This window comes from Cyprinus carpio, chromosome A6 (assembly GCF_018340385.1).
Source record: "Cyprinus carpio isolate SPL01 chromosome A6, ASM1834038v1, whole genome shotgun sequence".
NCBI lineage: Eukaryota > Metazoa > Chordata > Actinopteri > Cypriniformes > Cyprinidae > Cyprinus > Cyprinus carpio.
In genome coordinates this window covers 27,134,518-27,158,616 of record NC_056577.1, presented here as the reverse complement: position 1 = coordinate 27,158,616, position 24,099 = coordinate 27,134,518, and the positions used below count along the sequence as shown (strand labels likewise).

General features: G+C 34.1%; 1 protein-coding gene across 2 annotated transcripts in view; it reads left to right on the top strand.

The window, feature by feature from the left end:
* The window catches only part of LOC109072050 (receptor-type tyrosine-protein phosphatase gamma-like), a 74,961-nt gene that overhangs the window by 48,088 nt on the left and 2,774 nt on the right, over nucleotides 1–24,099 (top strand). Inside the window, exons 7-24 of one of the 2 annotated variants that reach the window (XM_042758767.1) lie at nucleotides 207–364; nucleotides 1,177–1,372; nucleotides 5,866–6,050; nucleotides 8,859–8,967; nucleotides 9,079–9,128; nucleotides 9,530–10,289; nucleotides 11,294–11,432; nucleotides 13,705–13,743; nucleotides 14,946–15,037; nucleotides 18,529–18,620; nucleotides 19,678–19,774; nucleotides 19,951–20,033; nucleotides 20,107–20,241; nucleotides 21,182–21,316; nucleotides 21,392–21,552; nucleotides 21,736–21,871; nucleotides 22,848–22,994; nucleotides 23,110–23,203. In XM_042758767.1, the coding sequence (XP_042614701.1) occupies nucleotides 207–364; nucleotides 1,177–1,372; nucleotides 5,866–6,050; nucleotides 8,859–8,967; nucleotides 9,079–9,128; nucleotides 9,530–10,289; nucleotides 11,294–11,432; nucleotides 13,705–13,743; nucleotides 14,946–15,037; nucleotides 18,529–18,620; nucleotides 19,678–19,774; nucleotides 19,951–20,033; nucleotides 20,107–20,241; nucleotides 21,182–21,316; nucleotides 21,392–21,552; nucleotides 21,736–21,871; nucleotides 22,848–22,994; nucleotides 23,110–23,203 (2,808 nt within the window). The remainder of the gene's footprint in view (nucleotides 1–206; nucleotides 365–1,176; nucleotides 1,373–5,865; nucleotides 6,051–8,858; nucleotides 8,968–9,078; nucleotides 9,129–9,529; nucleotides 10,290–11,293; nucleotides 11,433–13,704; nucleotides 13,744–14,945; nucleotides 15,038–18,528; nucleotides 18,621–19,677; nucleotides 19,775–19,950; nucleotides 20,034–20,106; nucleotides 20,242–21,181; nucleotides 21,317–21,391; nucleotides 21,553–21,735; nucleotides 21,872–22,847; nucleotides 22,995–23,109; nucleotides 23,204–24,099) is intronic. The other variant, XM_042758766.1, reaches the window with a different exon arrangement.

The window sequence follows — 24,099 nt, the reverse complement described above, 5'->3', positions numbered from 1 at the left end:
CAGAAACGTGGCCCTCCCAATTACAGTCTGGAAATAAAGAGAAAGCTGGGCAGATTTTTTATTTATTTTTTTCTAAATACCAGAAGAACTAATAATAAGATAATAAAATGTCACCAAAACTTGTGCTACATATCTTGCTGTCTCATAGTACTTCATAAGATCTCCTTCGGTCTTGGAGTGTTTATTCTGTGTCTTTTGTTTAACAGAGAAGGAAACAAACCTTGTTCCATTCATACTGAGGGATCTACTGCCATCAACATTGGGAAGTTATTACCGCTACACCGGCTCGCTCACGACACCTCCCTGCAGTAAAGTCGTGGAGTGGATCATCTTCAGTCGACCTGTTTACCTGTCCTACCACCAGGTTGGCAAACACACACACACATGCATGATCATGCCTACATGCACTTCACATTCATATGATCATGTATCGCCTCCAGCTGTGTGCACTATGCTTGAAATTGGTCTGCGTTCATTCTCCTGTATCATATTCGTACCATCTGCAAGCAAGCACACAAACAGACAATATTACACTAGCAGTGTGATTCATCTGCTGTGTGCTCAAATGTTTCTGGAAATGAGACGGTGCAGAAGATTTACTAAACAAATTGATGCATGTATATGTATATATGTGTTGTAGATATATAGTATCATTACATTGAAAATAATGAAGTGCTGCTGATATTCACCACCAATACTACTCTTTCTAAAATTATTCTAGGGATATTTGTGACCATGTCAGTATTATCCAGTATTAGTCTTATTTACTCATTTAATTTGGTAGTTCGTTTATTTTTTTATTTATATGTAATAATTTATCATGTGCATTTAAATAATATTTTATAAATAATAAATGAAATATTGTTAAATAGTATTATAATTATATAAAATGAACCTAACATTGTGTATTATTAATATTAACATTAATAATATATTATTCTTTTAATTATGCATAATAATAATTATTATTATTTTCATTATTTACTTATTCACATAAAATTGTTAAGTCATGCCCAGAGCGCACCTCTTCTTTTTGCCTAAAAATAAATGTAAAATAAATTCATACATTCCCTTGCAAAGACAACCTAAAAATGATGAAATGAAACAGAAAATCAAAACTAAACTATAATATAATTCTTTTCCTTTCCTCCCCTCCTCCCCTCCCCTTTGCCCTAGCTGGAGGCGTTCTACTCTATCTTCACCACAGAGCAGCAGGATCATGTAAAGTCCGTCGATTACCTGAGGAATAACCATCGGCCCACTCAAGATCTCGACAGCCGGCAGATCTTCAAATCGGCTCTGAGGGATGCTTGGATGCACGACCCCATGACTGACAGCATGGCCAGCGCTGCAGACTCAGAAACTTCTCGAGGTATGATGGCTTTCTTCCCAAAACTGGCCTGAACAATCAAAGAAGAAGCAAGAGGAATGTTTTCTTTTTAGAATACTAACAATACAACATAGACTTTCATAGTCTTCAAAATGATCCGATCATTAGGAAATAGTAACAATGTCCATTTCAGGAAACAGTCTTTATGAATGTAACATCTGGAGTTTACCACTGGAACTGTGGTTACTTCCCTGGGCTAAAACTGTAGTTTAGTTTTGTACTTCATAGACGTCTTGTTTGGGTTTCTTCTCATTCGTCTCATGCATAAAGTGCAAAGCTGGTTGTTTTTGGGATATCCATTGCTCTTGAGACAGACTGAATAAACAGGATTTATTAATGCGGTGACTACAGCAGCACAGCGCTCTGAGCTGAGCCAGAAACTGGGGGACGCTGTACTGTGTGCGTTAATGATAGTGTTGTTTTCCTCTCCGGCTGAGGGAATTGATTGCTATTGGTTGTGATGAAGTCGGGAGTGATGCAACACAGCCGAAAGGCAGAATAATCATCATTAATATTCCCTCTAAAAATAAACTCATACAAATGAACACTGTGTGGCCAAATAGCATTTCTGGCGTTTTCCAAAGCAAGCGGTTGTGAAAACCCTTTGCAATAATGCGTCTTTTTATCATAATGCTTATTTTTTTCTGTTTCTGTTTTCTTTTCCATTTCAAATGCTTTCTTCCATGGTGTTTTCCTTGACTAGGGTACACTTTTGTCTGCTTGCTTTTGAAGAATTAGCACAAATGCAATGTTTTTGTTGTGAGAATTATTAAATATGCTTAGCTTTAGATATGATATAATGTTGCAATCTACAAAACCAATCCAATGTCTACATTTTAAATAAATCGTAAGAATGATTGCCTTGTTGAACTTTCTTGTCAAACAAAATGTTTTTTTTTTTTTATGGAAATTAAATAACTACAAAATAACTTCAGTCAATTACTACAAAACTACATTTAATTTATAATATTTATAATATTATATAATATTTAATTTAATATTATTTAATATGTAGTTAACTTAATTCATTAAGTTTCTTATTTAGAGTATAATTTCATAAAAACAAAAGCAAAATAAAATAAAAAAAGATCTTAAAGGGATAGTTCACCCAAAAATTGAAATTAAATTTAAATTAAATTAAATTAAATTAAATTAAATTAAATTAAATTAAATTAAATTAAATTAAATTAAATTAAATTAAATTAAATTAAATTAAATTAAATTAAATTAAATTAAATTTATGCAGACGCTTTTATCCAAAGCGACTTACAGTGCATTCAGGCTATCAATTTTTTACTTATCGTTGTTCCCGCGGAATCCAACCCCCAACCTTGCGCTTGGTAACGCAATGCTCTACCACTTGAGCTACAGGAGCACTCAATACACAATTATGTAGCCTTCTTTTGTGCAAGTAATTTCTTTTATGTCCCATAGTTTAAATTAGGCCACTGTAGGCTAAACATTTATGTGTAATAAATTTTATTTTAAATTAAATCAAATATTTATTTCTAAACCTACTCTTCGTAATGTCTACTTTATACTTTCTCATTTAATAAAATAATAGCTATAAATTATCTTTTTTTGGGTATTTTTACAGCCAAATTTAATTTGTGATTAATTAGATTAATTAATCAACACATCATGTAATTAATTAGATTAAAAAATTTTATCGACTGACAGCCCTAATATATATATATATATATATATGTAAATAATTTAATATTAAAAATAATTTAATGAAAAAATAATGTCTTTTAAGTTAAATTTGGCAAAGCTTATTGCCTTTTCAAGCTCAACCATTCAACCCTGTTACCAAAGTTGTAAGAAAAAAATAATAACTATTAAAAAATTTAAATATAAAAACTTTTTTTTTATTATTTGTGAAATACTAGTTTATCAGTAACTACAAACCAATATTAATTTATTAATTTAATATTTCATTATTAAATTTGATGCATAAATTCAGCTTAAAAATAACAATAGCACATCAATTCTGGGCTTTTAATTATATTTACTTCATTAAGTGGGTTGCAAAAAGATACAAAGCTCATATAAACTTTGTACAAAATATTACAAATTTAGAACACAGAATTATTACATGTTCTGGAGGACAAACAACTCCTTTTACTGACCATTTGTTCAAAAAGAAATAATGAATAGTTAATTTTTAAACCATACAGTGCTTTGTAATATACAAACCTGTCAAGCACAGCGCATTATTGTCTCTATACCCAGTGCTGACATTTTACTACATAACCCAAAGAACCGCCATGAGAATAGAGTCAATTTGAATCATCAGACTCTGTTATCTCTGCCGGACAGTAATGGCGGCAGTCATTAGCATGCTGATGATTGAACTGATGAAAATAATGGGCTCTCGCTGAGTCATCCGTGCTAACAGAGCTCTCAAGGCCGACTTCCACAGCAGATGCCCTTTCACTAATCACCCCCTCGTCCTCGTTTCACTTCTTGTGTTCTTGCGATCTGCCTCGCGTTTCACAGACGTGTTTATCACAGGCTTGTTGACAGGTCGCTAATGCTGATACACACACATTAAGAGAAGGGGCTTTCGGCATAATGACCTTATCAAGCGCAACTTATGCGGTCCGCCCAGCATGACAAAAACACATCCCACCGAATGATTTGTGTGATAAGTGACGGCAATCCTGCAATTATGTCTGTTTGCCTTTTCAGCGGTTCTTATGTGGGAGCCGCTGGTTCAGATATGACCTGCAACATTATATTCTGATTGGCCGTGAATCGTGATTGTGTCACATCACAGAGCAGTGTCACATTCAGAGGGGTTGAATAGCTAAAAACCTGCTAGAAAGCCTGATCAGGGCACATTTGATAAGGGTTCTTTTTTTGCTGCAAAACTATGTTTGTAATGTCTGTGACATCAAAAAAGCACCAACAAAGAGGTCACTGTAACAAGGAAGTTGAAAACAATAGCCATGGAAACAATATGATGAGATCTGTTTTATTTGTTTGTGATAAGACTCCTAACGGTCCTCGGATACCTTTGCTTCTCCCTACACTCAAAAAAACACAAATTAGATCAATAGCACTACCAGAACATTAGCAAATTATATTTACCCAATTACTATTTATATATATTTTTATTTATTTATTTATTATTATTATTCGTTTTATTAGTTTATTTTATCTGTTATTTCGCTGTGCAATATCAGTTCTAGGGCTATAAATGTAACATATTAATAGTGTTTAATTAAAAAATAGCCGGTTTATACATTTAATAATACCTGCTTTACCTTACATATATTGTGTTATAAGGATTTTTATATTTTAAGTTATGTAACATCGAATGGGTATGAAGGGCGTTTTTTATAGCAAATATTGACGTATGCAGTTAATTGTGATTTAATTGATTAATGGAACTGAAAATCATGTAATTATATCATTTTTATATATCGTATTACACTTGAGCATTTCTTCAAGTAGATATGTTAAAGCTGGAGTCTTTCACTAGCGTTTAAAAGCTACTTAAAAAAAGAGGAATACTTTTATTTAGCAAGGATGCATTAAATTGGTCAAAAGTGACAGAAAAAACGTGTTACCCAAGATTTCTATTTTAAATAAATGCTTTTTTATTCTTTATTATTCTTTATTATTCAAAAATTCTTTTTTTAACTTTCTGTTCATCAAAGAGTCCTGAAAACATTTTTATCAGTTTTCCACAAAAATATTAAACAGCACTGTTGTCAGTTCTTCTCGACATAATAATACAAAGAAATATTTCTTGAGCAACAAATCAGATGAGAATGATTTCTGAAGGGTCAGGTAACACTGAAGGCTGCTAAAAATTCAGCTTTTCCATCACATGAATAAATTGCAGTTTAAAATGTGTTAAAATAGAAAACAGCTATTTTAAAATGTAATGATATTTCACAATATTACTGTTTGTACTGTATTTTCGATTAAAAAAAAAATGTAGCCTTTGTGAACACAAGAGACTTTCATAAACATTTTTACAAATCTTTCCAGCCCCAAACTTTTGAACGCTAGTGCATTTTTACTGCATTCATTTTTCATCGTTGTACCTGCGTTTTAACTGACGTGCATGATTGGTGTATTTTTCCACCACTGAGTATTACACACACACACGCTCAGGCTTCCTGCTGTGTCCACAGTAGTGCACGCAGCCACAGCCACGCATGCGTGCGCTCACTGGAAGGCTGTTTGAAAGCCCGGAGGCAGATTGAGATGAACTCATGTATTATTTTCCACTTTGAAGCAGTTTCTAGTGAGAACGCTTTGGTGAGTCAGACAGCAATAAAAGATTTAGCTTCACCTGGGGGCTGCAGTCGTGGACCTGTGCGGCTGAGAGAAGAGCCATAATTCCACCCATTTATCTCCAGTCACACATCCCTAATCAAATGAGAACAACTGTACCTTCTTCCTCCTTGTTTTAATCAGTCTTAACTCATCGCTCCGCTTCTCCTTCCTCCATCCAGTCTGCAGCAGCATCCCTGACAACATGAAGGTCCACCCTCTGAACAGAACTGCACTTGTGTTGACCTGGGACAGACCATCAGCCGTCTACCACCCGCCTATAGTGGGCTTCCTTGTCTCCTACAGCTGGGTAAAGGATGAAATGCCTTTTGAGAAGACCTTCACGCAGAGCGGCGAACACAGTAGGGTAAGGCTTCCAACAATGAAAGGCAAAGTGTCAGCCACCACAAACCTCATTCCCTCACCCATAATTATTTTAGTCCTGAACCATTTATTCAATCACTGTGAGGAGGGAACATTAGACTGGAGGCACAAGTGGCATAAGCACTGTTAGACGTTTTTCATCCTTTGGTTAATACAGATGTGTCTCAGTTAAATATTGTAAAAAAAAACTTGAGTGTTAATAGTTCATATTAATGAATTATATTCTACCGTTCACTATATCAAGGTCAGTAAGATATTTTTTAAGTTGATTATTTTATTTAGTAAGGATGCTGAAGATATTTATAATGGTACAGAAAAATATAATTTAAATACATTATATATAATAATGTATTTATATATATTAAATACATCTTTAGAATTTTCTATTCATTAAAAGAATCCTGAAAAAAAAATTATGTATCATGGTTTCCACCAAAAAATTAAGCAGCACAACTGTTTACAACATTGATAATAAGTAAAAATGTTTCTTGAGGATCAACCCAGCATATTAATATGATTTCTGATCATGTGACACTGAAAACTGGAGCAATGACTGCTGAAAATTACATTTTTAAAAATGTTAGAAAAGAAAACTGTAATTTTTAAGTCATGTTTAAATCATTTTAAACAATATTTAACGGCATTTGTTTTTTACCCCTAAATAAATGCAACCTTGGTGAGCATAAGAAACATTTTTTAAAAATCTAAGTTTTTCATGCATTTTTGCATTGGCTTTCCAAAAAAAAAAAAAAAATGTTGCAGTACCACTATGGACCCCCTTACACCATGTCCTAACCAGACACAACGCAACAAGAATTGCTTTCATTTATTTTTGAAATCGATTGTTGCTTTTACTATGGCTATAAAGGTCACGCAAAATGATATTCAAACATATAAAATATAAACCACATAATCAGTACCTGAGATTATCATTGTCATAGTTATGTTGTTGTTCCAGCCGCGACGTCACAGAAATATAAACCGTTTCTAAAATAGGAACTTTGCGTGTCTTTTTGGCTGGTAAGGACAAAAACTCTGATTAATATGAAAAAGATACCTTTTATGGTGTGTTGCAGCGTTGCGTCGTGTGTAGTTAGGACGCGGTGTTAGGGTGTCACAGACTCCCTGCTGAAAACTCTTGAGCTAGATAGGAGTGTAAGATGTAATGGAACACCTCCGTTATTACAAATCCACACGTGATCTCCAGACGTGTTGTAGTGCCCAGACTTGTTGGCAGTTATCTACAATGAAAGAGAATAAAAAAGACTTAAGACACTGTAGCAGACACTGTTTTACGGTACAGATGTGAGGACTGCAGGGTGAGCCAATTAATCCATTTAATTTGAACGTTTGACAATGTAAATCAATTTTACCCTTGATACAGCAACTTAAGCATGATGTCAAAACCTGTGGCAGGAGCCTTGTCTTCTGGACCCCAGCATTCCCTCATAATTCTGATGGATGGACTGCTCTCATCGATTTGATGGACTTGGACAGCATTTTGTCTTTCTTCCCTCAAGTCTAATGAATGACTTACACCCATGTCTGTCAGTCACCTTATTGGAGTGACAGTATCCATGACAACAAGACAGTGTCCAGCCAGCTGAAGGAACTTTTTCTGATGAGCGCTGTCAGTCTTTTTTAGCCTTGGTCAAATTAGATTTAGATTTAGTTGAGGGATATAAATGCCACGTTTAAAGTCCAATTACTTTCTTTTACTCTACATCCCATCATGACTCCCTCATCTTTTTTTGCCGCTACATTTACATTTTTATTTCGATTTTGAACCCAGTCACAAGTTCAGTGTCAGGGAATCAAAACCAACTTTGGGTATATGAAATTCAAATGAATATCTATCTACAGTATTTCTGGGACACTGAGGATCGCTGAAAGCCGGAGCAGGACATTGCAATAAATAAGTGTCATTTTATACAAATAATAATGGCAGATGTCAAATTTGCTTTGACATTTCGGTTTTGGAAAATAAGATCTTGTCAGATTTGCATCCGCTCACTCTGTGTTGTGTAATGAGGTTTTTGGATTTGTGGGTAGCTGTTGAAGGGACACTCTGACTGTGCCCAACATTCTCAATCAGTAAATTAGACTTGATTTTGGTCAACTGAAGACAGCTTGAAATCAAAATTGGAGTTTTGTGGTGTCTGTTAGCTTTGAGGCCATCTATATATCACTGTACACCAAAAACTTTTAGCAGATATATACGCATTGAAAATTTACCATCTCACTAATACCATCCAAAAGTTTGGGTTATTTAATGTTTTTGAATGAAGTCTTATGCTCACCAAGGCTGAATTTATTTGATCAAAATTAGAAGAAAAACAGTGATATTGTGAAAATTATTAAAATTTAAAATAGCTGTTTTCTATTTTAATGTAAATTGAGTGCTTATATGCTAATTTGCCACTCACTTCTTATTTTTATCAGTGTTGAAAACAATTGTGCTGCTTAATATTTTTGTAGAAATCATGATGCATTGTTTTCAAGGTTCTTTGATTAATAGAAAGTTCAAAATTACATTACATTTTTGTAACATAAATGACTTTACTTTTCATTTGTTCAATTTAATGCATCCTTATTGAATAAAAATGTATTATTTTTTTTTCAAAAAAATTGAGGGTTTACATAGATATTCCTTGCATACTGACAATGTGCATAGTGTATATTACTGCAAAGGTTGTATGAGTTATTCCTGAAGGTATCCAGTCTCTATTCCTGCCATCTATGTGTTGTACTGGGTTATTAAAATGTATGGTGTGTCGTATGTCTCCTGCAGAGGGCAGTCATCACACTCGTGTCTCCAGATGTCCTGTATCTGTTCAGAGTGCAAGCTGTATGTCAGAGAGACCAGCGCAGCGACTTCAGCCAAACACTTTTATTCAAAGGTTTGTCTAAGTTTAAGTGGCTTTCTGTTCGTAAAAATTCAACATGATCAATTGCTGCTATTCAAGTCCTTCAATAGAACTGATTGTCATGCTGTGTGATTTATTCTTCAGCAAACACCACAAGGATATTTGAGGGCACAAGGATTGTGAAAACTGGAATGGTGGGTAACTGGTTTAATTATTTTTTTAATAAGGCCTATTCACACCAAAGACGATAACTATAACAATAACTATAAAGATATAGTTTTAATAGTTTACGCCATATCTATAATGCATAACAGCACAGAGAAACAATATCATTGGAATCACTTTCACAACTAGTTTTTCCAACTGATGAACCATAAAACATTGACAGCCAATCAGAATCCATCCAGCTTTAAAGAGCTTGAGCGTTTAAAGCGGCAGACGTCAGAACTGCAGCGCATGCTTATAATATCAGAACATTATTGTGTGTTGGTGTGGAAGCTAGTATAGTTATCTTTATAGTTATCAACCTAAAGCCAGTTTATTGGTTTGTTTGCACATGTTAGAGTATTTATTTTCTTTTTCCACCCCATTCTAGCCCACAGTTTCCCCCGCCTCTTCGGCAGACATGGCCCCTATAAGCTCAGGCTCCTCTACCTGGACATCCGCCGGCCTCCCCTTTTCCTTCGTCTCCATGGCAACGGGAATGGGGCCTCCATCCAGTGGAGGACAAGCCACTGTAGCATCTGTGGTGACCAGCACTCTGTTGGCAGGACTGGGTTTCAGTGGCAGTGTGATTTCTTCCCTGCCAGGATCGTTTTGGCCAACCCACTCTACAAACTCAGGCCCCACGCCCACTCAACAACCAGCCACTCCCACTGCCGAAAGCACCGCATCTGACAGCAACATCCTGACCTCTGAGGACAGCACTGAAGCAAATAACAAACAGGAAGATGACCGTGAAAGAGAGGAGAAAGAGGAAGAAGAAGAAGAGGAGGAGGAGGAAGAGGAACAGGGAGAAGAGGAGAAGAAAAAAAAGGGGAAAGATGTGACAGTCAAGGACAAAAAGCAGGACAAGACGGTGCCTCGAAAACCACCTGCCCCTGTCCCAACTTCAAAACACAGGGAGCGGGGTCGAGAGGGGGCTGATGTTAACGCTGAGAACTCCACACTGGCCCCTAGAATAGTGGAAGAGCAGGTGCCTCGTGCCACAGAGAGGCCTTCTGGTGAGGATTCATCAAAACCAACATGGCTGGAGGATAATGATACTGCAGACATGCAGCTTCCCTCCAGCTCGACAGAGACCTCCAAACTCACCAATGAGGAGAAGCCGCACTGGCCGTACTACATACACACTGGTAGGTGAGCTACAGACTTGCAGTCTACAATGGATAAGATGACAGTACTATTAAAATTAATAAGTTGTGCCAAATTGTGCCCAATAAAGAATTTACATCACCTTAAATTATATTAAAATATATATTCATATATATTGACTAGTGAAATTTAAAATGTATAAATACATAATGTTCAAAATTTTAAAAGAAATAAATAAATGCATAATGTAGATTTTATTTTTATTTTTTATTTTTGAAAGAAATTAATAGTTTTATTCATTAAGGATGCATTCAAGAGACAGAAGACAATTTTACACTGTTACAAAAAAAATCTAAATCAATGCTATTCTTTATTTGAAAAAGAATTCTAAAACAACTACTGCGATTTTCACAAAACTATCAAGCAGGCAAACTGTTTTCAGCATTGATAATAAGAGATGTTTCTTGAGCACCAAATCAGCACATTAGAATGATTTCTGAAGGATCATGTGACATTAAAGACTGGATTATTGACTGTTGAAAATTTACTATCAGCTTTACTATCACAGAAATAAATTACATTGTAGAATATATTAAAATAGAAAACAGTTATTTTAAATTGTAGTAATAATTCACAATATTACTGTTCTTCTAGTATTTTTGATCAAATATGCAGTCTTGGTGAGACTTAAAAAAAAAAAAAACATTTACCAACCCTAAACTTTTGAATGGTAGTGGATGTAAATATTATGATGAAATAAATATGTATTAAAATATATAATAAAAACTAAATTAAATAATATAAAAATATCAATATAATAAAAAATAAACAATCAGAAACTGAATATAAAGTTCTATGTAATGTAACAAAAACTGTACATTAGTTATTATAAATGCATGAATTTTTGAATAAATTACTGAATATGTGTGAATGCAGTTGCAAACATTTATACCAGAATAGACTCTGTCCATCTAATATAAAATGGTTTAAAACTCTGCCTTTTGTATTTGTTACCTTGCTGTGGTCCCTTTTGACCGCCATGCAGAGAGGAACAGCATCTCCACTGTCACCCGCGACCCGATGTCATCCTCCAGCCGGATGGAGTGGATCATTCCACTGATGGTGGTCTCTGCCCTCACGCTGCTCTGTCTGATCATGCTGCTGGCTGTCCTGGTCTACTGGAGGTAAGATACTGTTGAAAAAAACACAGTTTGTAAGGCAGAGATGAATTGGTTATTGACCAACACATTGATCTTAGATCATCTTGGGTCTTTCTCGCAATCTTAATAGAGAAGATAGCATCTAAAATCAGTTCTCTTCATCTGCTTTCCTTATCTTGAAACAGCTTCCACATTCATCCACCTCATTTTTGGAGTTTTTTTTTTTTTTTTTGTGGACGAATGCACCACCTAATTAATATTCATGACAACATGTTCTGTGGAGTAGATCCGTCTGGTCATGGTTGTGGCTGGTTTGTAAACAGTGTAAGGTCGCTCTGACCCCTGAATCCACACCTCATCTACCTCTTTCTACTCCATCTACTGGCCTTTATAAACCTGGCTCAGCTCTCTGGAGAGTCCCAGCCCCATCTGCCCGCCCTCTCCCGGACCGCTCTCAGCCCCGTGGTAACCGAATTAAAATCCTCCTATGGCGCTTCCTGCCAAATACCACCATCCTCCTGTTCAGTCTTGTGTTTGTATGTGAGCTAAGAGGTTGCGGGCCCCCTAGGGACCATGAGTCTTGTGTGGAGGGACCCAGCTGTGCTCCAATCTGTGAAGCTGACTCTTTGAGTGTATCATTTAAAATGTGAACACACAACAGTAATGCAACATTACATGAATAGATAAAAATTAAAGCTTTTATATTTGAAATGTTTGTATTACATTATATAAAATGATTTTTGTTTTCAGTGTTATTTTTGTCATTTTTAATTATTGTTATAATTTGTGTTAATATTTTGAATTAGCTTTTATTTTTGTTTATATTCATATATTTTTTTTTAATTTGTAAATTATTTATATATTTTCAGTTTTCTTTTTAATGTCATTTTATATATTTATTTATTTATTTATTTATTTTTTTCGTTTTATTAATTTTAGTACTTCAACTTAAACCTATTTTGGGTAGTTGCCAAGTCAACATATAGTTATTTTTTCAAGATTTAAGAAGTTTTTCATGTTATATTTATTTTTATTTATGTATTATAACAGTTAACAGTTTTTAATAGTTTTAGATTTAGTAAGTTTTTAATACTTTAATTAAGCTTTTTTTCTGGTAGTTGCCAAGGGAACTGTTCTAATTTTCAGTTCAAAATTTGAGATTTATTTAAATCTTTAATGGTATTAATTGTAGTATTTAGACTTAAATTGCAAATGTTGACTTGCAAACTAACTGAAATTGTTTTTGAAAAGTTGAATTTTTTTCATCTGATATTTTTTATCTGATATTTAGACATTTTTCATTTTATTTAGATTTTATATTTCAGTAACCTAAAACACTTTTTAGTTTTAGTTAACAATACCATCACCAGCTTTACATGGCCTTGTAAAGCACCACTAATTTTGACAGTTTTTGCCTGCAAGTTTCCAATTGCAATACAATTACGTCAGCTGACAATTCATGGAACTTGAAAGGAAAAGATAATAGCAGTTTGATTTGATCACTTGATGGCTTTATAAGAGGTTGATCAGTGACAGTATAAGTGAATGAAAGACTGTTTGCACGGTAATCAATCTGTTAAGCGAATGGAAGGAAGACAAGTGACGAGATGCAACTGCTCCCCCGAGAACGTGAAGGCATACGTCTTTGTCAAGACATCACCATTGTCAAATTTCAAGAACGTCAAGAACAAAGCCACCGAGCGAACAAAAGCCATTCAAAAGATATTCCATTCTCGTTTTGTTATAGCTGGAGTTCATGCGAGTGTTTACCAGAAAGTATGCAATTATTTGCTTAAAATGACGTTATAATGTTGCCAAGGCGATAGGCTAATGAGAGATTTATGTAGGCAGGGTTCCATCTGGATGGCTCAGAGGCTTTCAGTCTGCTCAAACTCACAGATGCCCATTAAAGACCAAAGATGCTCCACTCATCTCCACGGTACATTTCTACACGTACGCATGAGATCGTCTATGAGTTAAAGCAATTTCAGAGTTGATGCAGAAACGCAGATGGGGAATGATAAGAGGTTATATTTATCTTTTTTACAATTCGCCTGTTGTCCATTCTCAAGGATTAGAAGCAAGGGTCCAAAACTTCACTGAAGGACCCTTCTACACCATTAGTCTAATGTCTCTAAACAAACACACGAGAGATCCCCCATCATAAAAAGGTCATTAGTGTAAGGTTCCTGTCCCCCCATGTCCTCTCTCCTCAATCCCCCAGCCCCCTCCTCCTTCATCAGAGCTCAGCGAACATTCAGACAGTCTTTCCTTTCTTTTTATCTCACCTCCCAAGGATGAGTAGCATCTGCTCATTGCTCTGCATAAAGTACAGGTAGGGACATGCTTATACAAATTCTTCATGGGAATTACATGAAAGTAAGTCTTCGATGAGGGAGTGGGAGGGGTCTGTTTTTGTGCACCGAAAAAGAAATAGATTTTTAAAAGATTGATCCCAAAGCAGCAGGAGTTGTGTGTGCAAAGTTTGGCTGGATATTTGGTATCATCACTTTGCTGTTCATGTATATTTTATAACCTACAGTGAGAACTAGACGTTTGTGGGTGTCTGTAATAGCTAATGCATTTTAATTATGAAAATGTGCCAGTGATAGACTTTATTATGCATTATGAGTTTGCCTAACTTTATTTTAAGGATCTTGAATGTAATTACTGTCATGCTGTTATAATCTTAATTTGTTGCCGTTGAAATTTTTCCAATTATTAAAGACAGGGTGTTATGTAATATAAATAATTAGTTAAATGGATTTATCATTTAATGCATAATTTATATTAATAATGATAAGCTGATATATGTCATTTCGTGATTTTCAGCATCAGCTGATACCATACACACTTGTACAATTAACAGAAGTGTGTTTACTGTCGTGTATAAGGATATTGCACGTTATTTTTTCAGATATTGAATTTAAGCTAATTCATGTTAACAAAATTAAGTTATTTTGTGAAAATACATACTTTAATAAGTTAAATTGAATAAAAAGAATAAATAATTAATAGACAAATTAATAAATGCGAATGAATTTTGCTTAATTTTTTTTAATCAACCAAAAGTCAAAAGCTCAGAGATATTGCACATTTTCTGTTTACAATTTTTTTTTTTGCTATTTTGTGACAATAAATACTTAAATAATAATAATAATGTAAATTAAGTGAAACCATTTTTTGTACAAATCTTGTGATCAAGTTTTAGTATGTTTTTCAGTTTTTATTATGTATTATGTCATATATGTCTACAATACATTTAGGCAGTATGCTTGGTATACTCATTCTTTTGTATTAATGGACTGATATCAGAGTTGAGGCTAAAATTCTAGGCTATTTCTTGAACCGAAACACGGGTCAAAACAGCACAAACAAGAGTGTACATGACATCTAAAGTGGATTGTAAATTAGACACTGATGTTAAGTGATCACTTAACAACAATTCTCAGCAAGCAGGAGGCTTCCTCAGAATTAAGGAGCTGTCTAAAATCATCCTGATTGCATTCTACTAACCGGGACCATTTCTGTTCTTAGGAGATTCTTCCAGACTGCACATTTGTATATTGAAGACAGGAACTCCCCCAGAGTGATCCACAATGACAGCCTCCCCGTCCTGTCTACAGCGGGTGAGTCGCTAAACAAACAAACATGAAAATACAATGCGCTGCAAGAGCTTTTATTTAATGTAATTTCATAGGAGTTCTTAAGTTGTGATTTCATCAGCAAAGGTAATCCTACAGTGTGAGGCAGCTGTCTTTTTAGAGAGCGTATCAGCTCAATGGGTTTTAACATGGCTGTATTCTGAATCTGAAATGGATCAATAAGATGTAAGAAAGCATAACCGCAGCATGAATGAATGTTGTTTATACATTAATATAGTAAAAAAAATAATTGATGAAATTATATTAAAACCCAAACCCTTATTACTGTTTAAAAGTTTGGGATTAGTAAGATTCTTTTTATTTTTGATAGATATAATTTTATTAAGGACACATTAAATTAAACAAAAGTGACGGTAAAGAATTTATTATGTTACGAAAGATTCATTTAGCATTTTGAATTTCATATAAATGCTGTTTTTTTTCTATTCATCAAAGAATCCTAAATAAAAAGTATCGTGCTTTCAATACAAATATGAAAAAGCACAACTGTTTCTTGAGCACCAAATCAGCATAACAGAATGACTTCTGAAGGGTCGTGTGGCACTTAAGACTGGAGTAATGGCTGCTGAAAACCATCACAGAATAAATTACATTTTAAAGTATATTCAAATTGAAAACAGTCATTTTTGTAAGAACATTTCACAATATTTCTCTTAGTACAGCCTTGGTAAGCATAAGAGACTTCTTTCAAAAACATTCAAAAAAATTACAGCCCCCAAACTATAGTACAGAGTACATTTTTGGTGTTTTGCTAAATGTTCACAATGCTTTTGTGGATAAGGACTTTAAAGCTCAGATGATAGGTTTGTGTGGGGAAGAATATCTCTTTTGTATTTCATGCCAAAATTAAAGTCATATTGATTTAGAACTGCATGAGGATGTGTAAATAGCGACAGAATTTTCATTTTGGCTGGACTCTTTTAATGATAAGCATTCATATCTTATGGTTTTCTCTGTTGTTGAGTGGATGCATATTTAATGTTCTGTGTGGTACTGTTTGTCAGGGGGCGAATGGAAAGTCTGATTGCTCACTTTGGGGTAGTGCATGATTTTCTAAAATTGCATGAACTGCTGTCAGTATTGCCACTATTTTCTCTTTTGCACTCTCTCTCAGTTTCTTTCCTCTCCTTCTGTCTCCTCATATGACGCAGTGCAGCTCTTGACTGACAGGTCTATATAACTGTAAGCCAAAAGAAGTAAAACTAGCCATTAATGTTTATGAGAACTCCATTTGAGGTGATAGTTTAATGTCTCTGCTGTAATAGAGAAGTCATCAACAAGCCCTGTTAAATCAAAGAAGTCGTCTGTCTGTGCATGTCTCAGTGATTTAATAAGAAAGAATCTTTTCTGTTAATTGCATAGACACTAAATATAGAGTGGGGGTTGAATTGATGTGTGTTTGATCATCCTTCACAATGGAAAAGCAGTAAATGCTCCAGGGGATTCTGGTCCTTTTTAAATATGGTCCCAGCTGTTTGCTTCCCAAGGCTGTAATGAACCATACCTTTATAAGGCCATTCTACGTGACAGTAGACCATCAGTCCAGTCCCTTTCTTTGATAGATCACTGATGAGCTTTGTATGACACAGATGTGACCAAATATCATCACTCAGGAACTCAGGCCACAAAAGTAGGGCAGAAGGTTTTTATTTATTTATTTATTAAAGCTTTTATTTGAAAAAGTGACAGTGGATATTTTGAGATGACAAATATTCATTAAATTTAAAAAGTCTTAATTAATGAATAGTTTAACTAATTAATGGGGAAAACCAGCATACATTATCGTATGCAGTCACTAAAGATGTATGCTAACTGCATTAATCTGATGATTTGGTATAATATTAAATATTCTGTAAATGTATATTTTGGTCTATGTAATGAAAATATACAAGTTTGGGATCAGTAAGTTTTTCATTCAGTTTTTAAGAAAATTAATACTTTTATTCAACAACTATGCATTAAATTGATCTACATTGTTACAAGTAAAAGCTGTTCTATTGACTTTCCATTTGTCAAAATATCTGGGAATCCGATTAAATCAAATAATATCTGAGAATATCATGAATCATGGTTTCCACAAAAATCAGCATAGTATGCATTATTCAAAATAATTACATAATACAGTAATGTATTTGTATAGGGGAATCATTTAATTTAACATTATAATGTAATACTAAGTTTATATTTTTAATTACAAGCCCCTGTCTCCAAATATGAAAACAATATATAATATTTTAATTTTATTTTATAAATTTATAATAATAATGTTTTAAATCATTGTCTTGATGGAAGATCCAACCACGACCCATTATAAGATTTCTAACAGTGGCAGTCAGGTTTAGATTTTTTATCTTTTGGTATTTGATAGAATCCATGATGCCAATATCTGAACAAGATGTCCAAGAAAAATATGCCCACAACATTAAACATCCAGCAGTATATACCATCCCGTTTGAAGATACAGTCATGTATGGTAACTGAATATGCTGGATTTTATTTTTGGATGAGCGAGGATGATTTTTTATTTTTTATTTTTTTTGGCTTTCTGACCTAAAGACTCATCTAATCTCTGTGATTCTCCAGCTGTGATCCTTAAAGAGTCTTTGGGCACTCAAACTCTCCTCCTCACCATGCATTGGGACGATATAGACACACGCTCTCTTCCAGGGAGATTTGTAACATCTTTAGTTGATTGGAACTTCTTAATTATTGTCCTGATGGTGGAAATGGGGATTTTCAATGCTTTAGCTATTTTCTTACAGCCACTTTCTAATTTGTGAAGCTCAACAATCTTGTTCTTGTTCTTCTTTCGTTTACTCCTTGTAATAAACAATTAAGGGAATTATTTATCATATTTGTAGTCCTGTGGAAAAGGAGGTCATGGCTGGGTAATTTCATGCTCCTAGTCATCTTGTTGTGCTAAAAAAAAAAAGGGAATAGTTAAGAGATATTTTACTCTTAAGAATTCTTTAAGAATAATTGTGGCCAACATGCATTTGTTGCAGTTATTTCATAATGTGAGTTTCCCCCCACTTTCCATTGTTTTACTTAAATGAAAGTTTAGAATTTTGTGAGTTTTTTGAATGAAAGATCAAAAGATAAACAATGCAGATTTATTTTTACAGCCACCTTTGCTCATATTTACCAAGGCTGCAAATATTAGTGAAGGGCACTGTAATATTATCATTTATTACTATTTTTATTTTTTAATTACAGAAAACCCTATTTCTAATTTTTTTTTTATAATTTAATAAAGTTGTTTTTATTTAATATTATATTTTAATACTAAGTTTATATATATATATATTTAATTATAAACCCATGTCCTTAAATATGTGGAAAAAATAATAATAATATTTTGGGTGTTTTTAATGCATTTATCAGCAGTTTACATCAAAATGTCTGGTTTTAAATTGGCAGTTGTAGTATGATGGTATGTATGGTTTGTGTTTCAGATGACCTGGAGGCTGTGCCAGTCAGGCATTTCATCAAACACATCATGGAGCTGTACTCCAACAACCAACATGGCTTTTCACAGCAGTTCGATGTGAGTATGGTCTTTGTAGTTGGAGCGTGTGAGAATGTGTGTATGTGCTCTGTACATGTACCGGTGCTCCAGTAGCACAGAGGCACAGATGGCTATGGGAAAAGGACTAATTAAAGAGGAGCACCTCATTAAAATCACTCCTCTCGCTGGAGGAGGAATCTATGCAGGAATGCAGGGAAGCTTGAGTCTGCTTCATGCCCACAGCAAACATTTACAAGATCACAATCCAATATGGACACATCCAAAAGCAAGACCTACGTCTCTTAAAGAAGATTTACTTAAAAACTTTGACAATTGCCAGTATCTGAGATGCAGTGTAGGTATCAATTCGTTACAGAGCTGCTTTGTTTTACAGATATAGACAGATAAAATCTGCATGACAGATTAATATCTGCTTCATTACAGCTCACTGGGGAGCTAATTATTATGCTGCTGTATAAAATTTATTTAAAATTTCATTGATGTGACAATAATTAAATGATTTGGACAAATGGGGCAATTTATGTAAATTCTAATCATAGTGTGGCTAATTACTGGAATAATTAACTAATTATTTTGTAAATGAGTCTTAAATAATTTACCAATACTATGGTCAACAAAGTCTCAAACCAGTTTAACAGGACTGCATTCAGAATTAAATAATTTAAGTATTCATCTGTTTAAAAAAATAAAATAAATTGTCACAACCTCACGTATAACCCATGCGAAAATCTAGTTATCATATTAGAGGGAATCTTTATTTTTAATCCAAGTTTGTGTAAAACCTTTAGACAGTCGAATTAAACATGTTTTTTTTTTTTTTTTTTAATTGCTGATACTGTTTACAGTTTGTCACATGGGAAATAGATGGTGAAAACAGAAAATTGGTGTGTTGTTTACTGCACTTTACATCTGTGTATTCCATACTCACAGAAATCATGCATATTGCGCACATACACATGCTCTGTATATTGCAAAAATAGGATGAGTAGCATAGTAGCATGCTATTTTGGACATAGTGTGGTCTGTGAATTATAATAATTGCAACTAATAATTAGAAATCATACCTTCCCTGCAGGAGGTTCAACACTGCACATCTGAAATGAAGATTACAGCAGAACATTCAAATCACCCAGACAACAAGCACAAAAACAGATACATCAACATTGTTGCCTGTGAGTTGATTATTATGTGGCAAACATGAACATTTACCTCTTTAATCATACTGTGAATTCATCTGTGATGAAGTGCTAGCAGTGCATGCAAGATGAAGATAAAAGATATTAACATCCATTTAATATCTCAAATTCTGATTCGAATGATACATCATTTATTGCTTTTTAATTCCCAGATGATCACAGCAGAGTGAAGTTGCAGCAGCTGTCTGGGAAAGACTCCAAGCACAGTGATTACATCAATGCCAACTATGTAGACGTAGGTATTTTATCACTAAGTGCATGCTTGTTGCTTTAATGTTTGTTTCATAATTAAATATTCTCCCTCTTAGGGTTATAAAAGACCCAGGGCTTATATAGCCGCTCAGGGTCCTCTGAAGTCCACATTTGAGGATTTTTGGAGAATGATTTGGGAACAGAACACCACTGTGATTGTCATGATCACCAACTTGGTGGAGAAAGGCAGGGTAAGTGATGAATAACCGTTTCATTTTTTAAAACAGACCATGCTTCCACAAAGTTTATTTAATATGCATTAGCATAAAAACGATTTGAGAGTTACGGCAGAGAATTTGAAGGAACGGTTCACACAAAAATCTAAATTGCTGAAAATTTACTCACCTTTAGGCCATCCAAATTGAAGATGAGTTTAAGAAATTTAGCATTACATCACTTGCTCACCAATGCATCCTCTGCAGTGAATGGGTGCCGTCAGAATGAGAGTCCAAACAGCTGATAAAACCATCATAATAATCCACAAGTAATCCATAGGACTCCAGTCCATCAGTTAACATCTTGTGAAGTGAAAAGCTGTTTGTAAGAATTCATCAAGATGTTTTTTACTTCAAACCATTACTTTCCGCTAAAATAATAGTCATCTATGCATAATGCTTTCACTAGTGAACGATCGTTTGAATCAGTAGAGAAATATGCACTGATTAAGCATTGTTTAAAAGTGAAAACAGTCCAAAAACTGTACTAAACAATTATGTTGGAGGATTTTGATGCGAGTGCACAACAGTGGATTGACTTTTTCACTGGAGGAAGTGTTATGGATTATAGAATCATATTTTGGCCAGAAGCGACAGTTTAAAGTTAAAACGTCTTAATGACGGATTTGTTTCTTGCAAACGAGCAGTTTTTCATTTCATAGTATGTTAACTGATGGACTGGAGTCGTGTGGATTACTTTTGATTATTGTGATGTTTTCATCAACTGTTTGAACTCTCATTCTGACGGCACCCATTCACTGCAAAGGATCCACTGGAGAGCAAATTATGTAATGCAAAATTTCTCCAAATTGGTTCTGATGAAGAAACAAATGCATCTACATCTTGAACTATCCTTTTAATGTAGATGCTGATGTTTTAAAAAGCAAAACAGAAGATGCTTTTGTTGTTTTTACAGAGGAAATGTGATCAGTATTGGCCATCAGAGAACAGCGAGGTTTATGGGAACATAATGGTGACTCTGAAGAGTACTAAAATTTATGCTTACTACACACTCCGCCATTTCATCATGCGCAACATCAAACTGAAAAAGGTGAGTTTGAGCATTTGTAACAGTGTTCACAGAGCATTGAAGTTTGCAATTTGACCTTTGATTTGACTCTCCCAGGGTCAGAAGGGAAGGCATAATGAACGGCTGGTTGTCCAGTACCATTACACACAGTGGCCAGACATGGGCGTACCTGAGTATACACTACCAGTCCTCAAATTCATCTCTCGATCTTCAGCGGCCCGTACGCCAGGCACAGGCCCTGTTCTAGTTCACTGCAGGTACTGTCTGCTATAGAATTAAACTCCACCCACTAGCTTGTGAAACATGTTGTACTTTCCAACTGTGCAAGGTTTCCCATTCTTACATCATTTTCAGCAGGAGGGTTGGAAGTGTTAGACTCTGCTTTGTAGCAAAATGAGATGTCGTTTTTACCAAACCATCTCTTTCTCTGTGTCCTGCAGTGCTGGAGTGGGCAGAACAGGCACATACATAGTCATAGACAACATGCTGCAGCAGATAAAAGACAAAGGCACTGTCAACGTCCTGGGATACCTCAAGCACATCCGAGCTCAGCGCAACTACTTGGTCCAGACTGAGGTTATTATCTGTTTGATTTATTACACTATATTTCCATATACTCAAAACGCACACTCAGATCTCCCACCTTTGCTGTTTTTTGAAGGTTCTGCTTACTACATACTGCATACTGTTCTGTATATACTGTATACTCCAGACTATTTGTTAAATTTGTATGTGGAACTGTGTATAGTAGCATGCAATTAAAAACTATTCCAAATGTAAAGCAACTACATTTTGTCACATGACCTCATTATTTTGCGTCGCATATAAGGGTTATTTTTGTTAAACTAAAACCATTAAAAATAAATGATTTTAACTGAAATAATGCTGAAATTATATGTAAATATTAGATGAAAAACAAATTCAGTTGAAACTAGAAATGTTGCTTTGGGCGATTGAAGTTGAAACACAAATTAAATACTCAAAATGAATAAAAACCATAACTGAAATAAAAATTAATTACATCTAGTGAAATAAAAAAAAAGATGAATGCTGAAAATATAAAAATAAAAGCTAATTTAAAATATTAAAAACTATAATACTACTAAAAATACTAAAAATAAGTAATAATACTGTTCATTCAGAATTTAATTCTAATTTATTAATCATTCTAATAATACTAAAAATAACATTGTTGCATATATAGCATCCAGTTAATGGTTATTTTGCATTTTGTGTATTTACTTTTAGTAAATTAGTCAAATGTAAGGTCAATTCAAGTGCATTGCATTGTGGGAAACAGTATTCAGTGTTTTTTTGATTGTATACTGCGGCTTTTGGCAAATGTAGAAGGTAATTTGGGTATAATAAGCATATAGGACATTTACATACTGTTTGCACTCTACATACTGCATACTGAAAAATACTATGAGTAGAATTGCAGTATGCCATTCTGAACATAACCATATTTTGTTATTTGCAAATATAATGTTGAGATATCACATGCCTAATGCAACATGGTTTGTTTTAATGACTGTGTATGTGTGGCCTACAGGAGCAGTTTATCTTTATCCACGATGCATTAATGGAAGCTGTGCTTAGCAAAGACACCGAGGTGCCTGTCTGGCAACTCCATAATTATGTCAACAGCATTCTCACCCCGAGCCCCATGGGACAAACACGCATGGACAAACAGTTTAAGGTCTGGACTTGATGACTGTGTTGTGGCTCTATGCAATTGTATTGAGATGTTCATTTTCTCAGTTAGACAACTAACTTGCTCCTCCTTGTGGGCGCTCTTGTAATTGTTCCTCCAGTTGTTGACGCAATGCAATTCTCACCTCGCTGAGTGTTTCAGTGCCCAGAAAGACTGCAACAAAGAGAAGAACCGCACCTCATCGGTCTTGCCAAGTGAGTCGCTAAACCTTCGAAAACCATATAATCAAAATCAACACTCTAGCTTCGTCACCAATATGAATTTTGCTGTATTCTTAGTATACAGAGTAGCATGGTGTGGTAGCACCATTTTTTTTTTTACAGTAAATAATAGTTAAAATGCTAAAAATTGTTTTTTAATAGTATAAAAAAGTTTACATCTTAGTTTTTTTTTTTCTATATCTAATTGTGTCACTTTTTTAGATCTACTTTTCATATAATATATATATATGTTTGTGTGTGTGTGTGTCTGTGTGTGTATATATGTGTGTGTGTGTGTGTGTGTGTGTGTGTGTGTGTGTGTATATATATATATATACATATATTTATATATATAATGTTAATATATAATTTGGGATATTTTTGTATTATGTATATACTGTTAAAATATTTATTAGTATTTTGAATGAACAATAAGTTTTATATTTTCAGACTTCATTTTCATTTTAGTTTAAATTTAAATTTAAATGATTTTTTTTATATATATATTTCCATTTAGCTTTTATTTTATTTCAGTTTTAGTTTAAGGTTTGAGTACTTAACTTATTTAATTTTATTAACTTTTATTATTAACTTTTTTTTTTTTTTTAATTACCAACTATTTTAATGTAGTTTTCTTTTTCTTTTTAATTTTGAGTTTGGAATTTTGTTAGCAATAACAACACTGCAAATCCTAATAACCATTGCTACCAAATTATTTCCATGGGAGAAAGAACAGAAATATCCAAGGGAATTGGCCATTTTTAATCGCTGAGTGTATAATTGACTACTTCTGGAAGAATAGTTTTAAAAAAACATAAGAATGGTGATGAAGAATGGTAAACAATAGTATTTTGAATGTTACGATACAAGATATGGTTTGCTGTGATGGT